The sequence below is a fragment of the Saimiri boliviensis genome, chromosome 7, assembly GCF_048565385.1.
Source record: "Saimiri boliviensis isolate mSaiBol1 chromosome 7, mSaiBol1.pri, whole genome shotgun sequence".
NCBI classification, from domain to species: Eukaryota; Metazoa; Chordata; class Mammalia; order Primates; family Cebidae; genus Saimiri; species Saimiri boliviensis.
In genome coordinates, this window is record NC_133455.1 from 24080937 (window position 1) to 24100127 (window position 19191).

Sequence of the window (19191 nt, forward strand, 5' to 3'; positions counted from 1 at the left end):
CCTCTAGAATGGGCCCTCCTCCCTTTTGTCGGGCATCCAGGCCACCATCCAGCCAGACTGATGGTAGAAAGTTCTTTCTGACATTAGAGACAGAAAGTTCTTCCTGCCTCTGAGCTGAGAAGGCTCCCTCTGAAGCTGCCCCCGGGCTCTGAGAAACGTACCTGCTCCATGAACTCGAACACGGCCAGCGGGGCGATGGTGGCCGGTGCCTCCTCAATGATCTTCTGATGTCGCCGCTGGATGGAGCAGTCTCGACCAAACAGAGACACAGCGTTTCCATACTGGTCAGCGAGGAGCTGAACTTCCAGGTGACGAGCGTGCTGGGCCAGCTTCATGAGAAAGATGGGTGAGCCTGGGATCTCAGTCTGTACCTGTCGGGGAAGCAGAGAAGCCTGACCTTCATGGGGAAACCAGCTCTGGAAGCTTCTGGAAGTTCTCGGGAGAGAACATAAAACAAAAGCAGTGATGTGGTTAGCGTACCCATCCAAGACTCTGCCAATCTCTTTCTTTTGTTGTCTCAAAGACATCATATTCTGAGGAGTCCTGAGAAGTAATAACGGAGGGGGAGGGCCCCAGGTGGGGAAGAACAATGAACACCTGCTCTGAGAGATGGCTAATCACAACCCCAGGACACAACAACCTTATAGCCCCTCCTCCAGCACCACCCTATAAAACTTCCCACTAGCCCTTGTCTCTTTGCAGACAGCCCCTTCTCTGCTGTGCTGCCCGTTGCAATCTTGCAACATGTTTTCATACTTCCTCTAATAAATCTGCCTTTCTTTACCTACCAACTGTGTTGGTAAATTCCTTTACCATCCTCCCTACCAGCCCCAGATAGTCACTACCTGTAACATCTTCTCTTTTTTAAGTTGAACTTGGTGAAAATGGTAAAATTTTCCCCATGATCACATCCCCTAAAGAAAATGCACTAAGAGTTTGACAACCAAACTGGCTTTATTCTACGTATATAGCAACACATACAGAGAACGTTTCTTTTAATGAAAATGGGACCCAAACACACTCCTCTGCGGTTGTCTGTTTCTTCCACTTCCTGCGCTTTCTCAGCTAGCTCTCCTGGATGGAATCTAAGGACAAACTTACTCCATCCTGTTAAGAGCTGTAAGGCACTGTTTTACAGCCGTGTCTTCTAGAGATTCTTAAAGACAGTGTGGAAGGAAGTATTCAAGCACAGTGATTTCTAAGACAATTTAAGTTTAAAAAAACCATTTGCAATAATGCATGGGATGAACTCACTGATGAAAAAAGTAATAAAGCAACTGTATGAATGCCTATGTAAAAGTATAGACAGTGACAGTGCTGAAAAGAGACCCCCTGCCAGCTTCTAACAGTGGTTACATCTGAGAAAAGAGAGTTGGAAGGTGATGGGAAAAAGGGTTTTTCCTTTTTTATTCCTTTTTTTTCAGATGGAGTCTCGCTCCTGTCACCCATGTTGGAGTGCAGTGGCGCCATCTCTGCTCACTGCAACCTCCACCTCCCAGGTTCAAGCCATTACCCTTCCTCAGCCTCCCAAGTAGCTGGGACTACAGGCATGCGCCCCCATGCCTGGCTAATTTTTATATTTTTAATAGAGGTGGAGTTTTGCCATATTGGCCAGGCTGGTCTCAAACTCCTGACCTCAGGTAATCTACCCCCCTCGGCCTCCCAGAGTGCTAGGATTACAGGTATGAGCCACTGTGCCAGGCCCCTTTTTTATTCTTAACGCATTACTGACTTGATTGACTTTTTACATTAAAAACATATTTATAGTGCACTCATGTAAGTAAAATAAAAAAGCTTGGGAGTCTGCGTGCACATGGGGGCCCGGCGTACGTGGGAACTCTCTATTTTTTCTGCTCCATTTTGCCGTGACCCTAAAACCGCTCTAATAAATAAAGTCTATTTTTTAAAAAGCAAAAAAGCTTTAAAATCTATATTACCCCCTAATCCAATATGGAAACCAGGACTGAATCCCACAACAGGAAAGGTACATTAGTGTGAAAACTGATGAAATTCAGTCTAGTCTGGAGTCTACCGAACAGAAAAGTGCCCATGTTAATCTCTTAGTTGCAAAGTGACATGAAGAATGTTAACGAGTGAAACTGGGTGAAGGGTAGATGTGAACTTTCTGTACTGCTGCTGCGACTTCCCTTTTAATATCAATTCCCTCTCCCACCGAAATCCCCCAAACACCTGCACACCCCAACAGAGATACCATGGTAGTGAAACTGCTGCTTTATATAACACTCACATATTGCCAAGAGTGGTATAATTAGTAAAACTCTTCTAGAAAGCAATGTACTGATCGACACGTGTTTGAAAGTGCATGTAAAGTGCATGCTATTTAATCAAGTTCTTCTCCCCAAGTCTTTATTCAAGAAAATAATTCAGGAGAAAAAAAAAAGCTAAGTGTTACACTTATAGTACTAAATATCATATTATACTATAGTATTATTGTATAATTATTCATAACAAAATGGAAATAAACTAAACAGTTAACAAAAAAGGAAAGGTTTCATAAATAAAGCTATAGCAACATATAAAATACTGAGTAATCATCAAAATAGTTGCCAGGGCTGGAATAACAAAATAACAATATTCATGATCTACAATTTGGAATATTTAAATGCAGAACAAAATTGTGTATAGACTGAATACAACTCTTTAAAATATACATATGAAGAGGGTCTAGAAGAAAACCTAGAAATATTAAAGTTGTTTTAAGAATGGGAAGATTGTCAGTATAAATGTTTTCTAAACATTGCCAGTAACAGGCATAAGGTTTTAAAAGAGGAAAACTAGCTACCAGTAGTAAATATGCAACTCATTCCTACAGTTAAAATTGATCAGGCAGGGCGCAGTGGCTCACGCCTGTAATCCCAGCACTTTGGGAGGCCAAGGTGGGCGGATTACTCAAGGCCAGAAGTTTGAGACCAGCCTGGCCTATGTGGTGAAACCCTGTTTCTACTAAAAAGACAAAAAAATGAGCTGGGCATGGTGGCACACACCTGTAATCCCAGCTACTCGGGAGGCTGAGGCACTAGAATCGCTTGAACCTGGGAGACAGGGGTTGCAGTGAGCTGAGATTGCATCACTGCACCCAGCCTGGGTGAGCGTAAGACTGTCTCAAAAATAAAATAAATAGATCATCTAGAAACATTAGAAACACCAAGAGTACTAAAATTTATAAAAATACATAATTCCTCCATAGGCCAACATAGTCACAAACAGCTATTTTGATCCTGTATCTCTGAAATCAATTCTAGATGCACCAATTTATAGACTTGAACCTAAAAGATGCTGTAAAGATCAACACAAAACCGTGGGCTTTTCTGAGTAAAAATGTAGACATTTGTTGCAAAATACAATACAACAATACATCCAGCTCCTACAAATGCCTTCTTGACTGTCACAGAATAATGCTAAGGGAAATAACCTGGCAGCCCACAAACAATTCCCAAAGACAGATGCGAAAAGACACAGCAAAACTGCTCACTTGTCTGAAAAGGATTGGGAAGTCCTCCGCACTCTCAGCCTTCCGGATTCCCTTCCCTCCGCCACCTTCAGAAGCTTTGATCATCAATGGAAAACCAATTTTTTCTGCTGCCTGGGTGCAAAGGACAAACAGACCTCTTTAGAGGTTAGGCAGTTGCCAACTGCTACCAGGACAAAGAGGGGGTTCAGTTCTGGCCCCTTAGCCCCTGCATGCTCTGCATTTACCTCCAAGCCCTCGTCTACATCTTTCACGCAACCCTGGTCATAAACGTCTTCTGGTACACTGATTCTTTTCCCCTGCTGCAGATCATCTTCTGTCCACTCCACTGTCAGGCCTGGAGAGTCACAAAGAAAGCTGATTCCTCCCAAATCCGGGAGAAACACACACAACCCAGAAACCACAGGGCCTCTCCCTGCCGACGTAGTGCTAGACCTGGGCTTCTGGACCAGCGGAATGCAGACACATCCCTTCAGTTTCTCACAATGGCTTTTTATTTCCTCAAGAACTAACCCAACCTTGAATAAGAAATCAAGCTTAAGAAATTAGCTGCTGGGCATGGTGGCTCATGCCTGTAACCCTAGCACTTTGGGAGGCTAAGGTGGGGGGATCGCTTGAGCCCAGAAGTTTAAGACCATCCTGGGCAACATAGTGAGACCTTGTTGCTTAAAAAAAAAAAAAATATATATATATATATATATATATATATATATATATATATAAAATTAGCCAGGCATGGTGGCATGAGCCTGTAGTTCCAGCTACTCAGGAGGCTGATGCTGGAGGATCACTTGAGCCCAGGAGGTCAAGACTGCAGTGAACCATGATCGTGCCATGACAGTCTAGCCTGGGTGACAGATTGAGACTCTGTCTCAAAAAACAAAATAACAAAAAAAGGAAAGAAACTCAGACTGAGTCTACCAACAACAACCATATTAATCTCACCCCCCCCCCAAAAAAAATCCCAATTCTAACTTATGGAGTCATTTATATGTGAATAATTATTTTCCAAAACCATGCAAAGATTTAACAAATTAAAACAAATTTTCCATCCCAAATTTAAAATTCAACCTTTAGGGGAAATAAATCAAATTTAATAGAAACTTCTGAGACTCTCCTATTTATTTTTTAATTTGTCCTAGAAATTCCATGGTTGTTAGGAATTTATCTTAAGAAAATTATTAAAATGCACACATAAATTTAGCTGTAAGATTATCAAAGCTCCATTCCTTTGAATATTTTTTAAATTAGAAAAAATAAATTGGAAACCACCTGAACTGTTTAATTGTGAGGACTGCTGAGTAAATTATGACACATCCGTAAGACATAATCCTGTGCAGGCATCTTAAATGGTATTGAGTGTATTTTTCACATAGAAAGATATTCATTAGTGGAAAAAAAAAAAAGCCACAAACTAAGAAATTTAAGACAGGTTGTGGTTTCCTTTTAAAGACAGGGTCTCATCACCCAGGCTGGAGTGCAGTGATGCCGTCACAGTTCACTGTAACCTCAACCTCCTAGGCTCAAGCGATCCTCCCACCTCAGTCTCCTGGGTAGCTGAGACTACAGGCATGCACCACCATAACCAGTTAATTTTTTTTTTTTTTTTTACTTTTTATAGAGATGGAGGTCTTGCTATGTTGTCCAGGCTGATCTTGAACTCCTGGCTTCAAGCGATCCTCCCACCTCAGCCTCTTAAAGCACTGGGATTATTACAAGCATGAGCCATTGGCCAAGATCTGTCTTATCTTTCTTTTCTTTCTTTTTTCTTTTCTTTTCTTTCTTTTTTTTTTTTTTTAGAATATGCCTAGAAAAAGGTTGGAAAAGTAGATATCTACAATGTAATAAATGTTCAACACTGGATTCAGCACATTCACAGGATTATGAATGATTTCCATTTCTTTTTTGAACCTCTTATATTTTCTAAATTGCCTACAATAAATTGTACCACTTGTTTACTAATTTAAAATTTTAAAATATTTTGCTAGTGGGTCATTAGGAAAAATGAAAAAGTAAATACCATTTGTAAGGGAAAGAATTGTTACAAGCATACTTCTGACATCCCGACTGCTCACATTACCAAGACTGGGCTGAGAAGCTCCCCCAGAGGGAAACTCAGGGTCCCTTACCACTTCCGCTCCAGGGCAGGGTTGGGATCTGCAGAGTCTGGGCCACGATGGTGGAGGCGATCTTATCTCCTAAGGCCCACATGGCCTCACTGGGAGGGCCTGAGGAGTTGGGGACAAGAAGGGAAGCAGAATCTGGTCAGCCACACGAGCTTTGAGGCTGAGTGCTGACCAGGTGCACCGTGGTGGGGCCCAGTGAGGAGCAGATGACAGAGAAAAGTTCTCAGGTCCCAGCTCTCATGGAGCTGAACCTCACATCAGCGAAGAAAAAAAAAATCTGTTTAGTGTGCTATTGCATCAGTCAACTTTCAATATATGTGGACTGTAAACCTGCTGTGAGTTACAACCCAGGCTACAGTGGCATACAAAAAAATTCACTTTGGAGGGAAGGCAGAAAGCTATATCAAAGAGGTGAGCTAGCAGCTCAAAGAGCTGGACCATAGGTTAGCAAACCCTTTCCATAAAGAGTCAGATGGGAAATATTTTCAGTTTTGCAAACCTGCAGGTCTCTGTCACAATGACTCAACTTTGCCAGTGTAGGGAGAAAGCAGCCATAGGCAATACATAAATGAATGAGCATGACTGTGTTTTAATAAAACTTTATTTACAAAGGCAAGCCATGGGCCAGATTTGGCCTATGAGCTGTAGTTTGTCCATTGGGCTGGACCATCAACCTCCAGAGGAATTAAGACTGATAATGAGAGTCCTGGGTGATTGTCAGACAGGACAGATGCCCATATGTACTCAGAGCCCACAGACAGAGAAAATGGCAATGGGCATGGGACGCCTGGCTGACCCTCAGGTGAATATCAGATATTGACCTGTGCTGAGCTGCTTCACATTTGGGCAAGTCTACTTTCAGATCCACACATAAGGAGCAGCAGGGATTTATTACATGATAGTAAATGATTCCCCTAAACTACACAAGGACAACAACATAATGACATATGAAATCTGTTATCTGGGTGAATTCATGTCACGGGGGTTTGTGGTAGATTATTTCATCACCCAGGTATTAAGCCTTGTACCCAATAGCTATTTTTTCTGCTTTTCTCCCTCCTCTCACCTTTCACCCTCAAGTAGTGTCTGCTGTTCCCCTCTGTGTCCATGCATTCTCATCATTTAGCTCCCACGTATAAGTGAGAACACACAATATTTGGTTTTCTGTTCCTTCATTAGTTTTCTAAGACAATGGCCTCCAGCTCCATCCACGTTCCACAAAAGACATGATCTCAGTCTTTGTGATGGTTGCATCGTATTCCACAGTGTATATTTACCACATTTTCTTTACCCAATCTGTCACCGATGGGCATTTAGGTTGATTCCATGCCTTTGCTATTATAAACAGTGCTGCAATAAACATTCGTGTTCATATGTCTTTACGGTAGAATGATTTTATAGCCCTCTGGATATATACCCAGTAACAGGATTGCTGGGTTAAATTGTAGTTCTGTTTTTGGCTCTTTGAGGAATTGCCATACCGCTTTCCACAATGACTGAATTAATTTACAGTCCCACCAACAGGGCATAAGCGTTCCCTTTTCTCCACAATCTCATCAGAATCTGTTATTTTTTGACTTTTTAATAGCAGTCATTGAGACTGGGAAGAAATGGCGCCTCCCTGCAGTCTTGATGTGCCCTTCTCTAACGATCAGTGACGTTGCGCTTCTTTCATATGCTTGTTGGCTGCCTGTGTGTCTCTATCTTTGAAAAGTGGGCAGCTCCTAATTCCATGCCTTGGTGGATTCGCTGTGGGCCCTCCCACCCTGGGACTCACTCACTCCTCACAATGAAAGTGTGAGGTGGGAAGTCAAAGGGCCTCCGCTTTTCAGCACAGGAGGAGAAAGGTCAGACCCAATGGAGTGTCCCAGCAATGCCCCAATTCCCATGTATCTGGTGGGGACACACTCTACCTAAGAAAGCAACTCCATTCTTGCACAGCAGCTCCGGAAGTTTAGGGTTTTCAGAAGCATGGCCCCAGCCAGCCCACACCGCCTGCAAACACAGAAAGGGGTGAGCAACAATCTTCCTTCAAGAATACGCCTCCCAGCAGGGTGCAGTAACTGAGGCCTGTAACCCCAGCACTTGGGGAGGCCGAGGCAGGAGGATCACTTGAGCCCAGGAATTCAAGACCAACCTAGGCAACATGGCGAGATGCCGTCTGTAAAATTTTTTTTAAAAAAAGAATATGCGGCCGGGCGCGGTGGCTCAAGCCTGTAATCCCAGCACTTTGGGAGGCCGAGGCGGGTGGATCACGAGGTCGAAAGATCGAGACCATCCTGGTCAACATGGTGAAACCCCGTCTCTACTAAAAAAATACAAAAAAAACTAGCTGGGTGTGGTGGTGCATGCCTGTAATCCCAGCTACTTAGGAGGCTGAGGCAGGAGAATTGCCTGAGCCCAGGAGGCGGAGGTTGCGGTGAGCCGAGATTGCGCCATTGCACTCCAGCCTGGGTAACAAGAGTGAAACTCCGTCTCAAAAAAAAAAAAAAAAAAAAAAAAGAATATGCTTCCCCTCACCAAAACACTCTTTTCTGTGTTATATGAGTCCAGGAATTTGGAGCGTTGAACCTGGACCCTCTACCTGTAGTGAACTGTGGAACTGAACTGCTCTAGAACCCAGGAGCATCATCCCACTGTGGGCACACTCGCGCACCCTGGTCCATTTACCTGCACGGGGATTCTCTTGGCAATGTCCACAATCAGCTCCACGTTGGCATAGTTGTTGTTATTGGGTCCTCCCGGGACAGGCACATACTGATCCGCCATCTTGATGTACTCTGAAATTCAACGGGAGGGAGAGGGAAAGCACTGATGAGAGACTGACGTCAACGGCAGAACATTACAAGATGCGGCTACGCACAGCCATGGAAAGCAGAACCATGCAGATTTTTATGGCAACAATGGACAAAAACGTATGAAAACGTAAAGAAAAGTCCAGGCGCGGTGGTTCACGCTTGTAATCCCAGCACTTTGGGAGGCCGAGGCGGGCAGATCACCTGAGGCCAGGGGTTGAGACCAGCCTGGCCAACATGCTGAAACTCTCTCTCTACTAAAAATACAAAAATTAGCTGAGTGTGGTGGTGGGCACCTGTAATCCAAGGTATTCAGAAGTCTAAGGCGGGAGAATCACTTGAACTCAGGAGGTGGAGGTTGCAGTGAGCTGAGATCAAGCCACTGGACTCCAGCCTGGGTGACAGAATGAGACTCCATTTCATTTTTTAAAAAAAGTTTAAAGAAAATGAAATATGATTTTCATTACATGAAACAGCTGTATCTCTGGATCAGGCCTGGAAGGCCTGGAAGAGAACAAAAAAAGAAGGAAGTAATCTGTCAACAGATTGGGATTAGAGGTGAGTTTTTTAAAAATTTCCTAAAGTTTATCTTAATATTGTTTTACCATTAAATAATAAAATAGGGTTGGGCACGGTGGTGTCTGCCTGTCATCCCAGCACTTTGAGAGGTTGAGGCCAGAGGATTGCTTGAGGCCAGAAATTCAGACCAGTTTGGGCAATACAAAGAGACCTTGTCTCTACAAAAAAAAAAAAAAGAAAATCCAAAAAAAGCAGCCAGGAATGGTGGTGTGTGCCTATAGTCCCAGCTACTTGAGAGGCTAAAGCAGAAGGATCACTTGAGCCTGGAAGGTGGAGACTGCAGTGAGCTGTGATCATGTCACTGCACTCCAGCCCTGGGCAACAGAGCAAGACCCTGTCTCAAAAAAAAACCTAAAGCAAACAAACAAATATATAATCTGAGTTTTCAATTATAGTAAAAAAAAAAAAAAAACAACAACATAAACTTTATCATCTTAGCCATTTTTGAGTATACAGTTCAATAGCGAAGTATATTTATATCGTGAAGCAAATCTCAGAACTTTTTCATTTTACAAATCTGAAACTCTGTACTCATGAACACCACCCTTTTTCTCCCTCCCTGAAGTCCTTGGCAGCCAACAATCTACTCTCTCTCCCTCTCTATGAATTGCACTGCTCTAGTTACCCCTTATACATGGAATCATGCAGTATTCATCTTTCTGTGACTAGTTTATTTCACTTTTTGTGACCAGCACAATGTCCTCAAGGTTCATCTGCATTGTAACACATGACAGGATTCCCTTCCTTTTTAAAGCTGAACAGAATACAATGTTTTGATTTTAAAATACTACTGCTTTTTAAGTCAGAAATTCCATATCTAGGAATACGTCCTTTAAAAAACCACACATTGGCCGTGTGCGGTGCCTCATGCCTGTAATCCCAGCACTTTGGGAGGCTGAGGTCAAGGGATTATCTGAGGTCAGGAGTTCGAGACCAGCCTGGCCAACATGGTGAAACCCATCTCCACTAAAAATACAAAAATTAGCCAGTCATGGTGACGCATGCCTGAGGTCCCAGCTACTTGGGAGGCTGAGACACAAGAATTGCTTGAACCTGGGAGGTGGAGGCTGCAGTGAGCCAAGATCTCACCATTGCACTCCAGCCTGGGTGACAGAGCAAGACTCCATCTCAAAAAAAAAACAAAACAAAAAACCGCAACAACAGCCCACACGTCAACGAGGCCAAGGTCAAAGAACAGCCACTGAGCAGTGTTTTGAACTAGGAAAAGTTAGACGCAATCCAAACACAGGCGTTGGGACATCTATACTATGGAATTTGCTAGGATCCTGACATTGAACAATGGGGCACTTTATATGCAAATACAGAGGGAAATTCCAGAGCGGTTGTTCTTCCCGGCCTTCCTGCCTTATGTTTCTCACACACAGAAGTGTCGGCCAATGAGGAGATCCCAGAGATGACGAAGTGAGTGGCCAGACAGGCTTCCTGTCCTTGTCCAGTTTCTCCTTTATGTTGGAGAAGATAAACAAGAAAATAAACACAATAGCTACAGACTCACGTCAGTGTTGGAAAGAAAAGAAATGAGGTTCTCTCAGAGAGATGCAAGGATCGTGTTGAGACCTACAGGTTGGGAGCGGGGAGTCCACTGCATGAAGGGCTTCAGCCTCCTGAATAGCTGGGGCTACAGCACATACCACCAAACCGGGCTCATTTTTAGGGGTTATTTTTTGTAGAGATGGAGTTTTGCCATGTTGGGCAGACTGATCTCAAAACTCCTGGCCTCGAGTGATTCACCCACCTCAACCTCCCAAAATGCTGGGATTACAGGCATGAGCCACCGTGCCTGACCCTGAGTTATGTTTTTAGTTTTATGTTGTTTTGTTTTCTTTGAAAGAGTCTCACTCTGTTTCCCAGGCTGGAACGCAGTGGTGCAATCACAGCTCACAGCAGCCTAGACCCCCTGGGCTGAAGCGATCCTCCCACCTCAGCTTCCTGAGTAGCCGTGACTACAGGTGCGTGTCACTGTGCCCAGCTAATTGTTTTATTTTTTATTTTCTGTAGAGACAGAGTCTTATTATGTGGCCCAGGCTGGTCTCGAACTCAAGGTCTCAAGCAATCCTGCCACCTCAGCCCCCTAAAGTGCTGGGATTACAGATGCAAGCCACCACTCTGGCCAAGGCTTTTGTTTTTAACAATCTTCAGAAAACACAGCAGAATAAGTTATGTTTTTAAAAGGTCACTTTGGCTGCTATGAGGAGTAGGGCCTATAAAAGGATAAGACTGTTCAGGAAAAAAAAGTAAATTATCTAACAGTTATTTATAGAATGACTCATTATAATAAACAGACAAATGAGCAGAAGAATGAACAAATGACTGAAATACAAGTACAGACACCTGCAGGAAAAGAAACAGACCCCAATCTGCTAGAACACAGATGTTTCTCAAAGATGGGATTTCCTCTCTGCATGTTAACCATCTGCATTTTTGCAATGCACATGGGCCGTTCTTGATGTCAGCAGACACGTTAATTAAATGAAGAAGGAAGGACAAATAAACAGACTCATGAGAAGTCCTGACCGTCTGGAGTCCAGGGTGGACTTGCCTGGGCACAGGGGAAGGAGGCGAGGACAGGCAAGGATGGGGTGTGGTGGGGGAGAGGGTCCAGGCCCAGGTACCTGCATTGGCCTTGAGGTCCTCAGGAGTCACCATCACAACAAACCGGATGGCCCGCTCGTTTCGGAACATCTCGTAGGCCCACCTGCGGATGGAGCGCATGCACTTCACGGCGGCGATCCCGTTGTTGGCAATAAGCACCTGCAATGGAAGACGAGGGAGGAGCCAGAGATGCACGTCTGCCTGCGCTGGGGGCCGCCATCTACCCCGAGTCCACCTCACGGCTCGCAGCCTCCTGCCGCCCCAGCAGCACACCACTCCTCCTGGTCTTTCTAGGCATTTCTATGGCACACAGCCTGGCACAGAGCAGGAGCTCAAAGTCTACCAGCTGTATGAATGCATCATCAAATGGATGGATGAATGGATGGGTGGATGGGTAGATGAATGAATGAATTATATATATATATATATATATATGTATTTTTTGAGATGGAGTCTCACTCTGTTGCCCAGGCTGGAGTGAAGTGGTGTGACCTCGGCTCACTGCAACATCCACCTCCTGGGTTCAAGCAATTCTCCTGCCTCAGCCTCCAGAGTAGCTGGGATTATAGATGGGCATCACCATGCCCGGCTAATTTTTACATTTTTAGTAGAGATGGGATTTTGCCACGTTGGCCAGGGTGGTCTTGAACTCCTAACCTTGTGATCCACCTACCTCGGCCTCCCAAAGGGCTGAGATTACAGGTGTGAGCCACTGTGCCCAGCCTTTTTTTTTTTTTTTGAGACAGAGTCTTGCTCTGTCACCCAGGCTGGAGTATGCAATGGTGCAATCACAGCTTACTGCAACTTCGACCTTCCAGACTAAGTGATCCTCCCACCTCAGCCTCCCTAGTAGCTGGAACTACAGGCGTGCACCACCACATCCTGCTAATTTTTGTATTTTTTGCAGAGACAGGGTTTCATCATGTTGCCCAGGCTGGTCTTGAACTTGAATACAAACCCAGGCTGGGCTCAAATGATCTGCCCACCTCAGCCTCCCAAACTGCTGGGATTAGAGGCAGGAGCTACTGTGCGGAGCCCAGTGAGTAATTTTTTTATTCCTTTGATTTCATCGTGATCACCCTTAACACTTAACAGTGTTTTACGGTACAATGTGTTTTACCTGCCTCATTTCATATCATCCTCACAACAGTCCTTTGAAAGAGGTTTCACTATTGTTTCTATTTGAGGGTTAAACTAGTAAAACTCAGAGGAGTTAATGCACTTGCCTCAGGTCACACAGCAGAGTGAGGACTTGAACCTTCCACAGTCTCAGCTGTTCTCTGAACTGCCCTCCATGGCTGCCTATGCATTCTAAAGGTTAAAGGTCTCTGTCGCAGTAAGGAGAAACAGTGGTCAATGTTGGTTGTCTCCAACCACAGACAGCAACAACAAGGGTCCTGGTTTCAATTCCCAGTTTCGTCATGAACTTGCTGTGTAGCCTTGTTGTACCTCTTTTTTTTTTTTTTTTTTTTTTTTTTGAGACGGAGTTTCGCTCTTGTTACCCAGACTGGAGTGCAATGGCGCGATCTCAGCTCACCGCAACCTCCGCCTCCTGGGTTCAGGCAATTCTCTTGCCTCAGCCTCCTGAGTAGCTGGGATTATAGGCACGCGCCACCATGCCCAGCTAATTTTTTGTATTTTTAGTAGAGACGGGGTTTCACCATGTTGACCAGGTTGGTCTCGATCTCTCGACCTTGTGATCCACCCGCCTCGGCCTCCCAAAGTGCTGGGATTACAGGTGAGCCACCGCGCCCGGCCATTGTACCTCTTTATATGGACATAAACCCTCTCTGAGAGGGAAACACCTTTCCCCTCTCTGAACTTCACGTCCACATGAAGAGTTACAACTGGCCAATCTCCTAGCCATGTCTCTAAAAAATAAAACCAAAGGTCTAGTTTTTTGTTATTTGTTTTGTTTTTTTGAGACAGGGTCTCTGATATGGCTTGGCTGTGTCCCCACCCAAATCTCATCTTGAATGGTAGGTCCCATAATCCCCATGTGTCATGGGAGGGACCCAGTGGGAGGTAATGGAATTATGGGGGTGGTTACCTCCAAGTTCTACTGACAGTGAGTTCTCACGAGATCTGATGGTTTTATACGGGCTTTACCCCTTTCACTCGGCACTTCCCATTGCTGCCACCTTGTGAAGAAGGATGTGCCTGCTTCCCCTTCCACCGTGACTGTAAGTTTCCTGAGGCCACCCCAGCCATGTTGAACTGTGAGTCAATTAAACCTCTTTCCTTTAAAAATTAGCCAGTCTCAGGTATGTCTTTATTAGCGGTGTGAGAACAGACTAATACACTCTCTGTCACCCAGGCTGCAGTCAGTAATGCAATCATAGTTCACGGCAGCCTCAACCCTTCCAGTTCAAGTGATCCTCCTGCCTCAGCCTCCTGAGTAGCTGGGACTAAAGGCATGTGCCAGCACACCCATCTAATTGTTTTATTTTTTGTAGAGATGGGGTCTTGCTATGTTGCCCAGGCTAGTCTCAAATTCCTGGGCTCAAGTGATCCTCCCACTTGGCCCCACGAAGTGCTGGAATTATAGATGTAAGCCACCGTGCCTGGCCCTTAGTTTTCTTGTTTAAAAAAAAAAAAAATTAGGCATATGGCTTCAAAGCTTGACTTATATAGAAATTTATTCATTTTAAAGCCTCCTTCACTGCTGTCTAATCTTCAAGATGGCCCTGAAGGGTAAGTCTCATTAGAGGTTTGAGATGTGATCACCTGTTTCACAGAACGGGAAACTGAGCCCAGATCTCACAACCCATGAGTGGCAGCACTAGAATTTGACCTCCGGGTTTATGGTTCAGGTGAAATGTTCTTTCTACCCTGTCAAAAAATGCCTCTTGGGAAGAGATGATGAAATGGCTGGGCTCTGGCTTTCTCAGTTGATTACCAAAGCAAGGCTTGGTCAAGAGGGAAGGACTCTGATGATCCAAGGATGACTCAGTTACCCTTGGCCCCATACATTCAGTGCAACGAATGTGGGAGCACCATGGGGGAGGGGCTGCTGCAGGCCAGCTTATGGCACGAATCCCCACAGCAGCAGCTTTCCCACGACGAGTGTGGAAGAGAAGGCAAGCAAAGGCCAACTCCTAAGCCAGAAAGTGCAACAGCTCCGGGCTGAGGCCTTCTGCAGCTGCCTAAACCTCTGGGCTCCCGAGAATTCCATGCTAGCCACCAAGTGGGCTGGATGTAAAACAGTCTCCTGGTGAGTGTGACCGAAATGCAGCTTCTGGATCTCCGCCCAGGAGAGTTTAAATCCAAGGGTCTGGAGCAGGGTGAAGGAATCTGCATTTTCAACCATTAAGACTAGTGGTAAAGGCCAGGCACGGTGACTCATGCCTGTAATCCCAAGACTTTAGGAGGCCAAAGCAGGAAGATCACTTGAGCCCAGGGGTTCAAGACCAGCTGGGCAACGTAATGAGACCCCTGTCTCTAGAAAAATAAGAAACAAAACTAGCAGAGCATAGTGGTGCACACCTATAATCCCAGCTGCTCGGGAGGCTGAGGCAGGAGGATCACTTGAGCCTAAGAGGTCAAAGCTGCAGTAAACTATGATTGTGCCACTGCACTCTAGCTTGAGCAACAGAGTAAGACCCTATCTCTACAAAAATAATAACTAAAAAAAAAAAAAAAATGACCATTGGCAGCCAAGTTTGGGAACCTGCGTCCTGTGTGAGTCTCTATCACTCAATACTGCACTTAGTATGCTGGGTTGAGGGTGGACGTTCTGGAGCCCAGCTCCACCACTGGGCAAGCAATCTCCCCTCTCTAAGCCTCAGTTTCCTCATCTGTAAAACAATGCCCACTGACCAGCACAGGCTCTCAATCAATGGCCAGCTGCCACTGACATTGTTATTATTATTATGACCCTGCCCTACAGTAAAATGGAAAAGAACAAGGTCTTACTGCCAAACTGATCTGGGTTCAAATCCCAGCTCCACCTCCCACTAACTACCTGACCACGGACAACCAAGATCAAATCTCTGAAAGCTAGTTTCTCCATGAATACAATGGCAATCATCAAGCAGTATGTATGTAAAACCCAGGGCCTTAAGCAGATGCAAGAGGAGACTGTGAAAAGCCTTCAGAACTGGCAAATCGCAGCTACTTCCCTTTCCTTACTGCCATTCTAGTAAGTGAGTCTCCTCTCCTCGAGGCAGCTGTGAACCTCAGGAATGCAGAGCTGGGCTTATGCTTCCCATCTAGTAACCCAGAAAGCGGCCCTCTTCCTAAAAACACCCAGAGTTCTTTGCAGGAGCTTCCTGACCCATGCCCAGAGGTCTGTTTTCCCCATCTGTGAATGGGGGCGATGCACCTGTTGCATTGGGCTGTTGTGAGTGAAAAGCTCACCAAGTCAAGCACCCAGCATTAGGTGTCACAAGAGGGTGGCCTTCACCCCGTTTCTGCAGCAGGCAGAATAAACCTGAACCCAATTCTCCCACCTCCAGTTGAGAGGAAGGGTCCCTGCACCCCAACCTGACCCCACCCAGAGTACTGAGACCCATCTGTACCTTCTCGATGACCCGATCCCCCCCAAAGCGTGTGACAAACTCAGCAGGAGAAGCCACGGTAAAGTCTCTGTGCAGGTCCAGCTTCTTGTGTTCCCGTCCCCTCTTCACCAGATGGAGTCCCGACATGCTCGGCCTGCAGAGTAAGAATGAGGGAGAGATGTGCACGAAGGAAGAAGCCTGGGAGCCTCAGGAAGGAGGGAGGACTCGGAGCTCAGCACCTGTAAAACCAGTGGAGCAGAAGAGCCGAAGCACGCCGGACCCCCTCTGCTTTGTACTTGCTGTCCAGAGCCCCTGAAGCAATTTACAAGGAGGCTCAAGGGCAGGAAGCACCTTCTCTCTTTTTTTTTTTTTTGAGATGGGATCTCATTCTGTCACCCAGGCTGGTAGGTAGTGGTGCAATCGCGGCTCACTGCAGCCTCGACCTCCTTGAATAGCTGGGACCACAGAAGCGTACCACCACGCCAAGCTATTTTTAAAAATTTTTGTAGAGATGGGGTCTCACTGTGTTGCCCAGGCTGGTCTTAACTCTTGACGTCAAGTGCCATCAAAGCCTCTCAAAGCATTGGGATTACAGGCGTGAGCCACCGTACCTAGTTGAAAGCACTTTAAGAGGCCAGCTAAGGCCAGCACACCAACTAGAAGGAGCAGTCTCTCTGCCTGTCCCAAGGTGAATGTTTGGATTTTTTAATCCTAAGTTAATATTTACTTTACATGCCTATCATGTAGAAGTCCAAACAATACTAAAAAACTTACAACAAGGGTGACAGTTTTATGATCAGGGAAGAAGTCCAGACATTCTCATCGTTCAGACTTCTTACATGGTTTTAATATCGTTCATGTACTTTTCTGCATTTTTATTTGTTTTTAATTTTATTTTTTGTAGAGACAGGGGTCTCACTTTGTTGCCCAGGCTCATCTTGAACTCCTGGATTCCAGCAATCCTCCCAACTTGGCTTTCCAAAACACTGGGATTACAGGCATGAGCCACCACACCTAGCCCATAAAATTTCTTTGGAAAACTGAAAACAATTTTTTAAATGTTTAGCAAACAAAACAGGCTTCCTGCCCTGTCCTTCCACACCAGAGGAAATTGATGCTGATGTGTTCTCGCAATTACACAACTCCATAGTGCTACAGAACATGTGTGTACAATGTTGTGAGTCATCCACGTGGGAGAGCATCTCCAGCCTTCCCCTCCCGAGAGATGTGAATGCAGTTCTCTCACACAGCCACCCTGTCGGCTCACCTCCACCAGCTGGTCAATACCGTAAAAGGCTACTGTAATTTGGCAACCTGGGTACTTAGTGTTTTACTAGTTTGTGATCCTCATTCATGTATGAGCACTGCAGTGTACCAGATTTTAGTTCCTTTCTTTTTGCCTTTTCCTGGAGTTAGTGATTTTTTTCCTTCACTCACCCCACTCCTCCTAATGGATTCCCAATACACATAAGATATTTGATCAGGTCACATGTGTGGCCCATACCTGTAATTCCAGCACTTTGGGAGGCCAAGGTGGGAGGATTACTTGAGCCCAGGAGTTCGAGACCAGCCTGGGCAACATAGCAAGACACCATCTCATTTAAAAAAAAAAAAAGGCCGGGCGCGGTGGCTCAAGCCTGTAATCCCAGCACTTTGGGAGGCCGAGGCGGGTGGATCACGAGGTCGAGAGATCGAGACCATCCTGGTCAACAAGGTGAAACCCCGTCTCTACTAAAAATACAAAAAAAAAGTTAGCTGGGCATGGTGGTGCGTGCCTGTAATCCCAGCTACTCAGGAGGCTGAGGCAGGAGAATTGCCTGAGCCCAGGGGGCGGAGGTTGCGGTGAGCCGAGATCGCGCCATTGCACTCCAGCCTGGGTAACAAGAGCGAAACTCCGTCTCAAAAAAAAAAAAAAAAAAAAAAAAAAAAAAAAAAAGGTAATTGATCAGTTCCGTGTTTTTTCCACTGGTGACATCTCTCCTGGAGGCCTCTGTTCTCCTTTCATCAGTAATGGCTGTACTCTAGGCCCCTATATCACCATCGTTTTGGGGCTTCCCTTGGCTGACATCCCTAGAATTCCCTTTGCCTTTCCTTGGGGTTGGATTACTAATTTGGGGGACTAGGCAGCTCATCTCTCCTGGTAGACTCCCTTTTTTTGCTGGGGCATACCCTCCAGTAGCTTCATCTACTTAACAAGATGGTAAAATGGCAGGGTGCATGACAATGATGCCCTCAGTTTCCCTGCCCTGTTCCTGGCTGGGCTTCCTCAACACCATCGCACTGGAGATTCCCTTCAAGTCTGTGTTGGATCTCCTATGTCATGTCTCCTGTGTGTTGCTCTTCCTTGGTTTACCCTCTGGTTTCATGGAAGACATCCTCAAGTAGCTTTCTAAGAAAGGCTATTCAGGGCCATGCACGGTGAATCATGCCTATAATCCCAGCACTTTGGAAAGCTGAGGAGGAAGAATCGCTTGAACCCAGGAGGTGGATGTTGCCCTGGGCAACAGAGTCAGATTCCATCTCAAAAAAAATTTTTTTTTTAATTAGCTGGGCATGGTGGCACCTGCCTGTAGTCCTAGCTACTCAGGAGGCTAAGGTAGGAGGATTGCTTGAGCCCAGGAGGTCCAGGCTGCAGTGAGCTAGGACTGCACCATTGCACTTCAGCCTTTCTCCTGCCCTCGCATTCAACCTTACCACTTGGCTGTGTATGAAATGCTAGGAAGGGCCAGGCACAGTGGCTCACACTTGTAATCCCAGCACTTTGGGAGGCTGAGGTGAGTAGATCACTTGAGGTCAGGAGTCTGAGACCAACCCGGCCAACACAGTGAACCCTATCTCTACTAAAAATATAAAAACTAGCTGGGCACGGTGCCGAGCATCTGTAACTCCAGCTACTTGGGATACTGAACCAGGAGAATCGCTTGAACCCGGGACATGGAGGTTGCCGTGAGCCAAGATCGCGCCACTGCACTCCAGCCTGGTAGACATAGCAAGACTTATGTCAAAAAAAAAAAAAAAGAAAGAAATTCCAGGAAGGAACCCTTCAGAGTTTCAGAAGCCTTGTGCCATTGTGTTGTGGCTTCCAAAGG

The 19191-nt window shown here is 45.6% G+C and overlaps 1 protein-coding gene across 8 annotated transcripts in view; it reads right to left on the reverse strand.

Annotated features, from left to right (window-relative positions):
• Window positions 1-19191, reverse strand: part of ACACB (acetyl-CoA carboxylase beta) — a 157158-nt gene that overhangs the window by 90094 nt on the left and 47873 nt on the right. For 7 of the 8 annotated variants that reach the window (XM_039471839.2, XM_074402268.1, XM_074402267.1 and 4 more), the window contains 8 exons: window positions 16124-16256; window positions 11624-11762; window positions 8287-8396; window positions 7530-7611; window positions 5620-5718; window positions 3718-3827; window positions 3494-3604; window positions 162-371 (listed from right to left, as the gene is read on the reverse strand). In XM_039471839.2, the coding sequence (XP_039327773.2) occupies window positions 162-371; window positions 3494-3604; window positions 3718-3827; window positions 5620-5718; window positions 7530-7611; window positions 8287-8396; window positions 11624-11762; window positions 16124-16256 (994 nt within the window). Of the gene's footprint in view, window positions 1-161; window positions 372-3493; window positions 3605-3717; window positions 3828-5619; window positions 5719-7529; window positions 7612-8286; window positions 8397-11623; window positions 11763-12829; window positions 16257-19191 lie in introns of those variants that run through there. The other variant, XM_074402270.1, reaches the window with a different exon arrangement.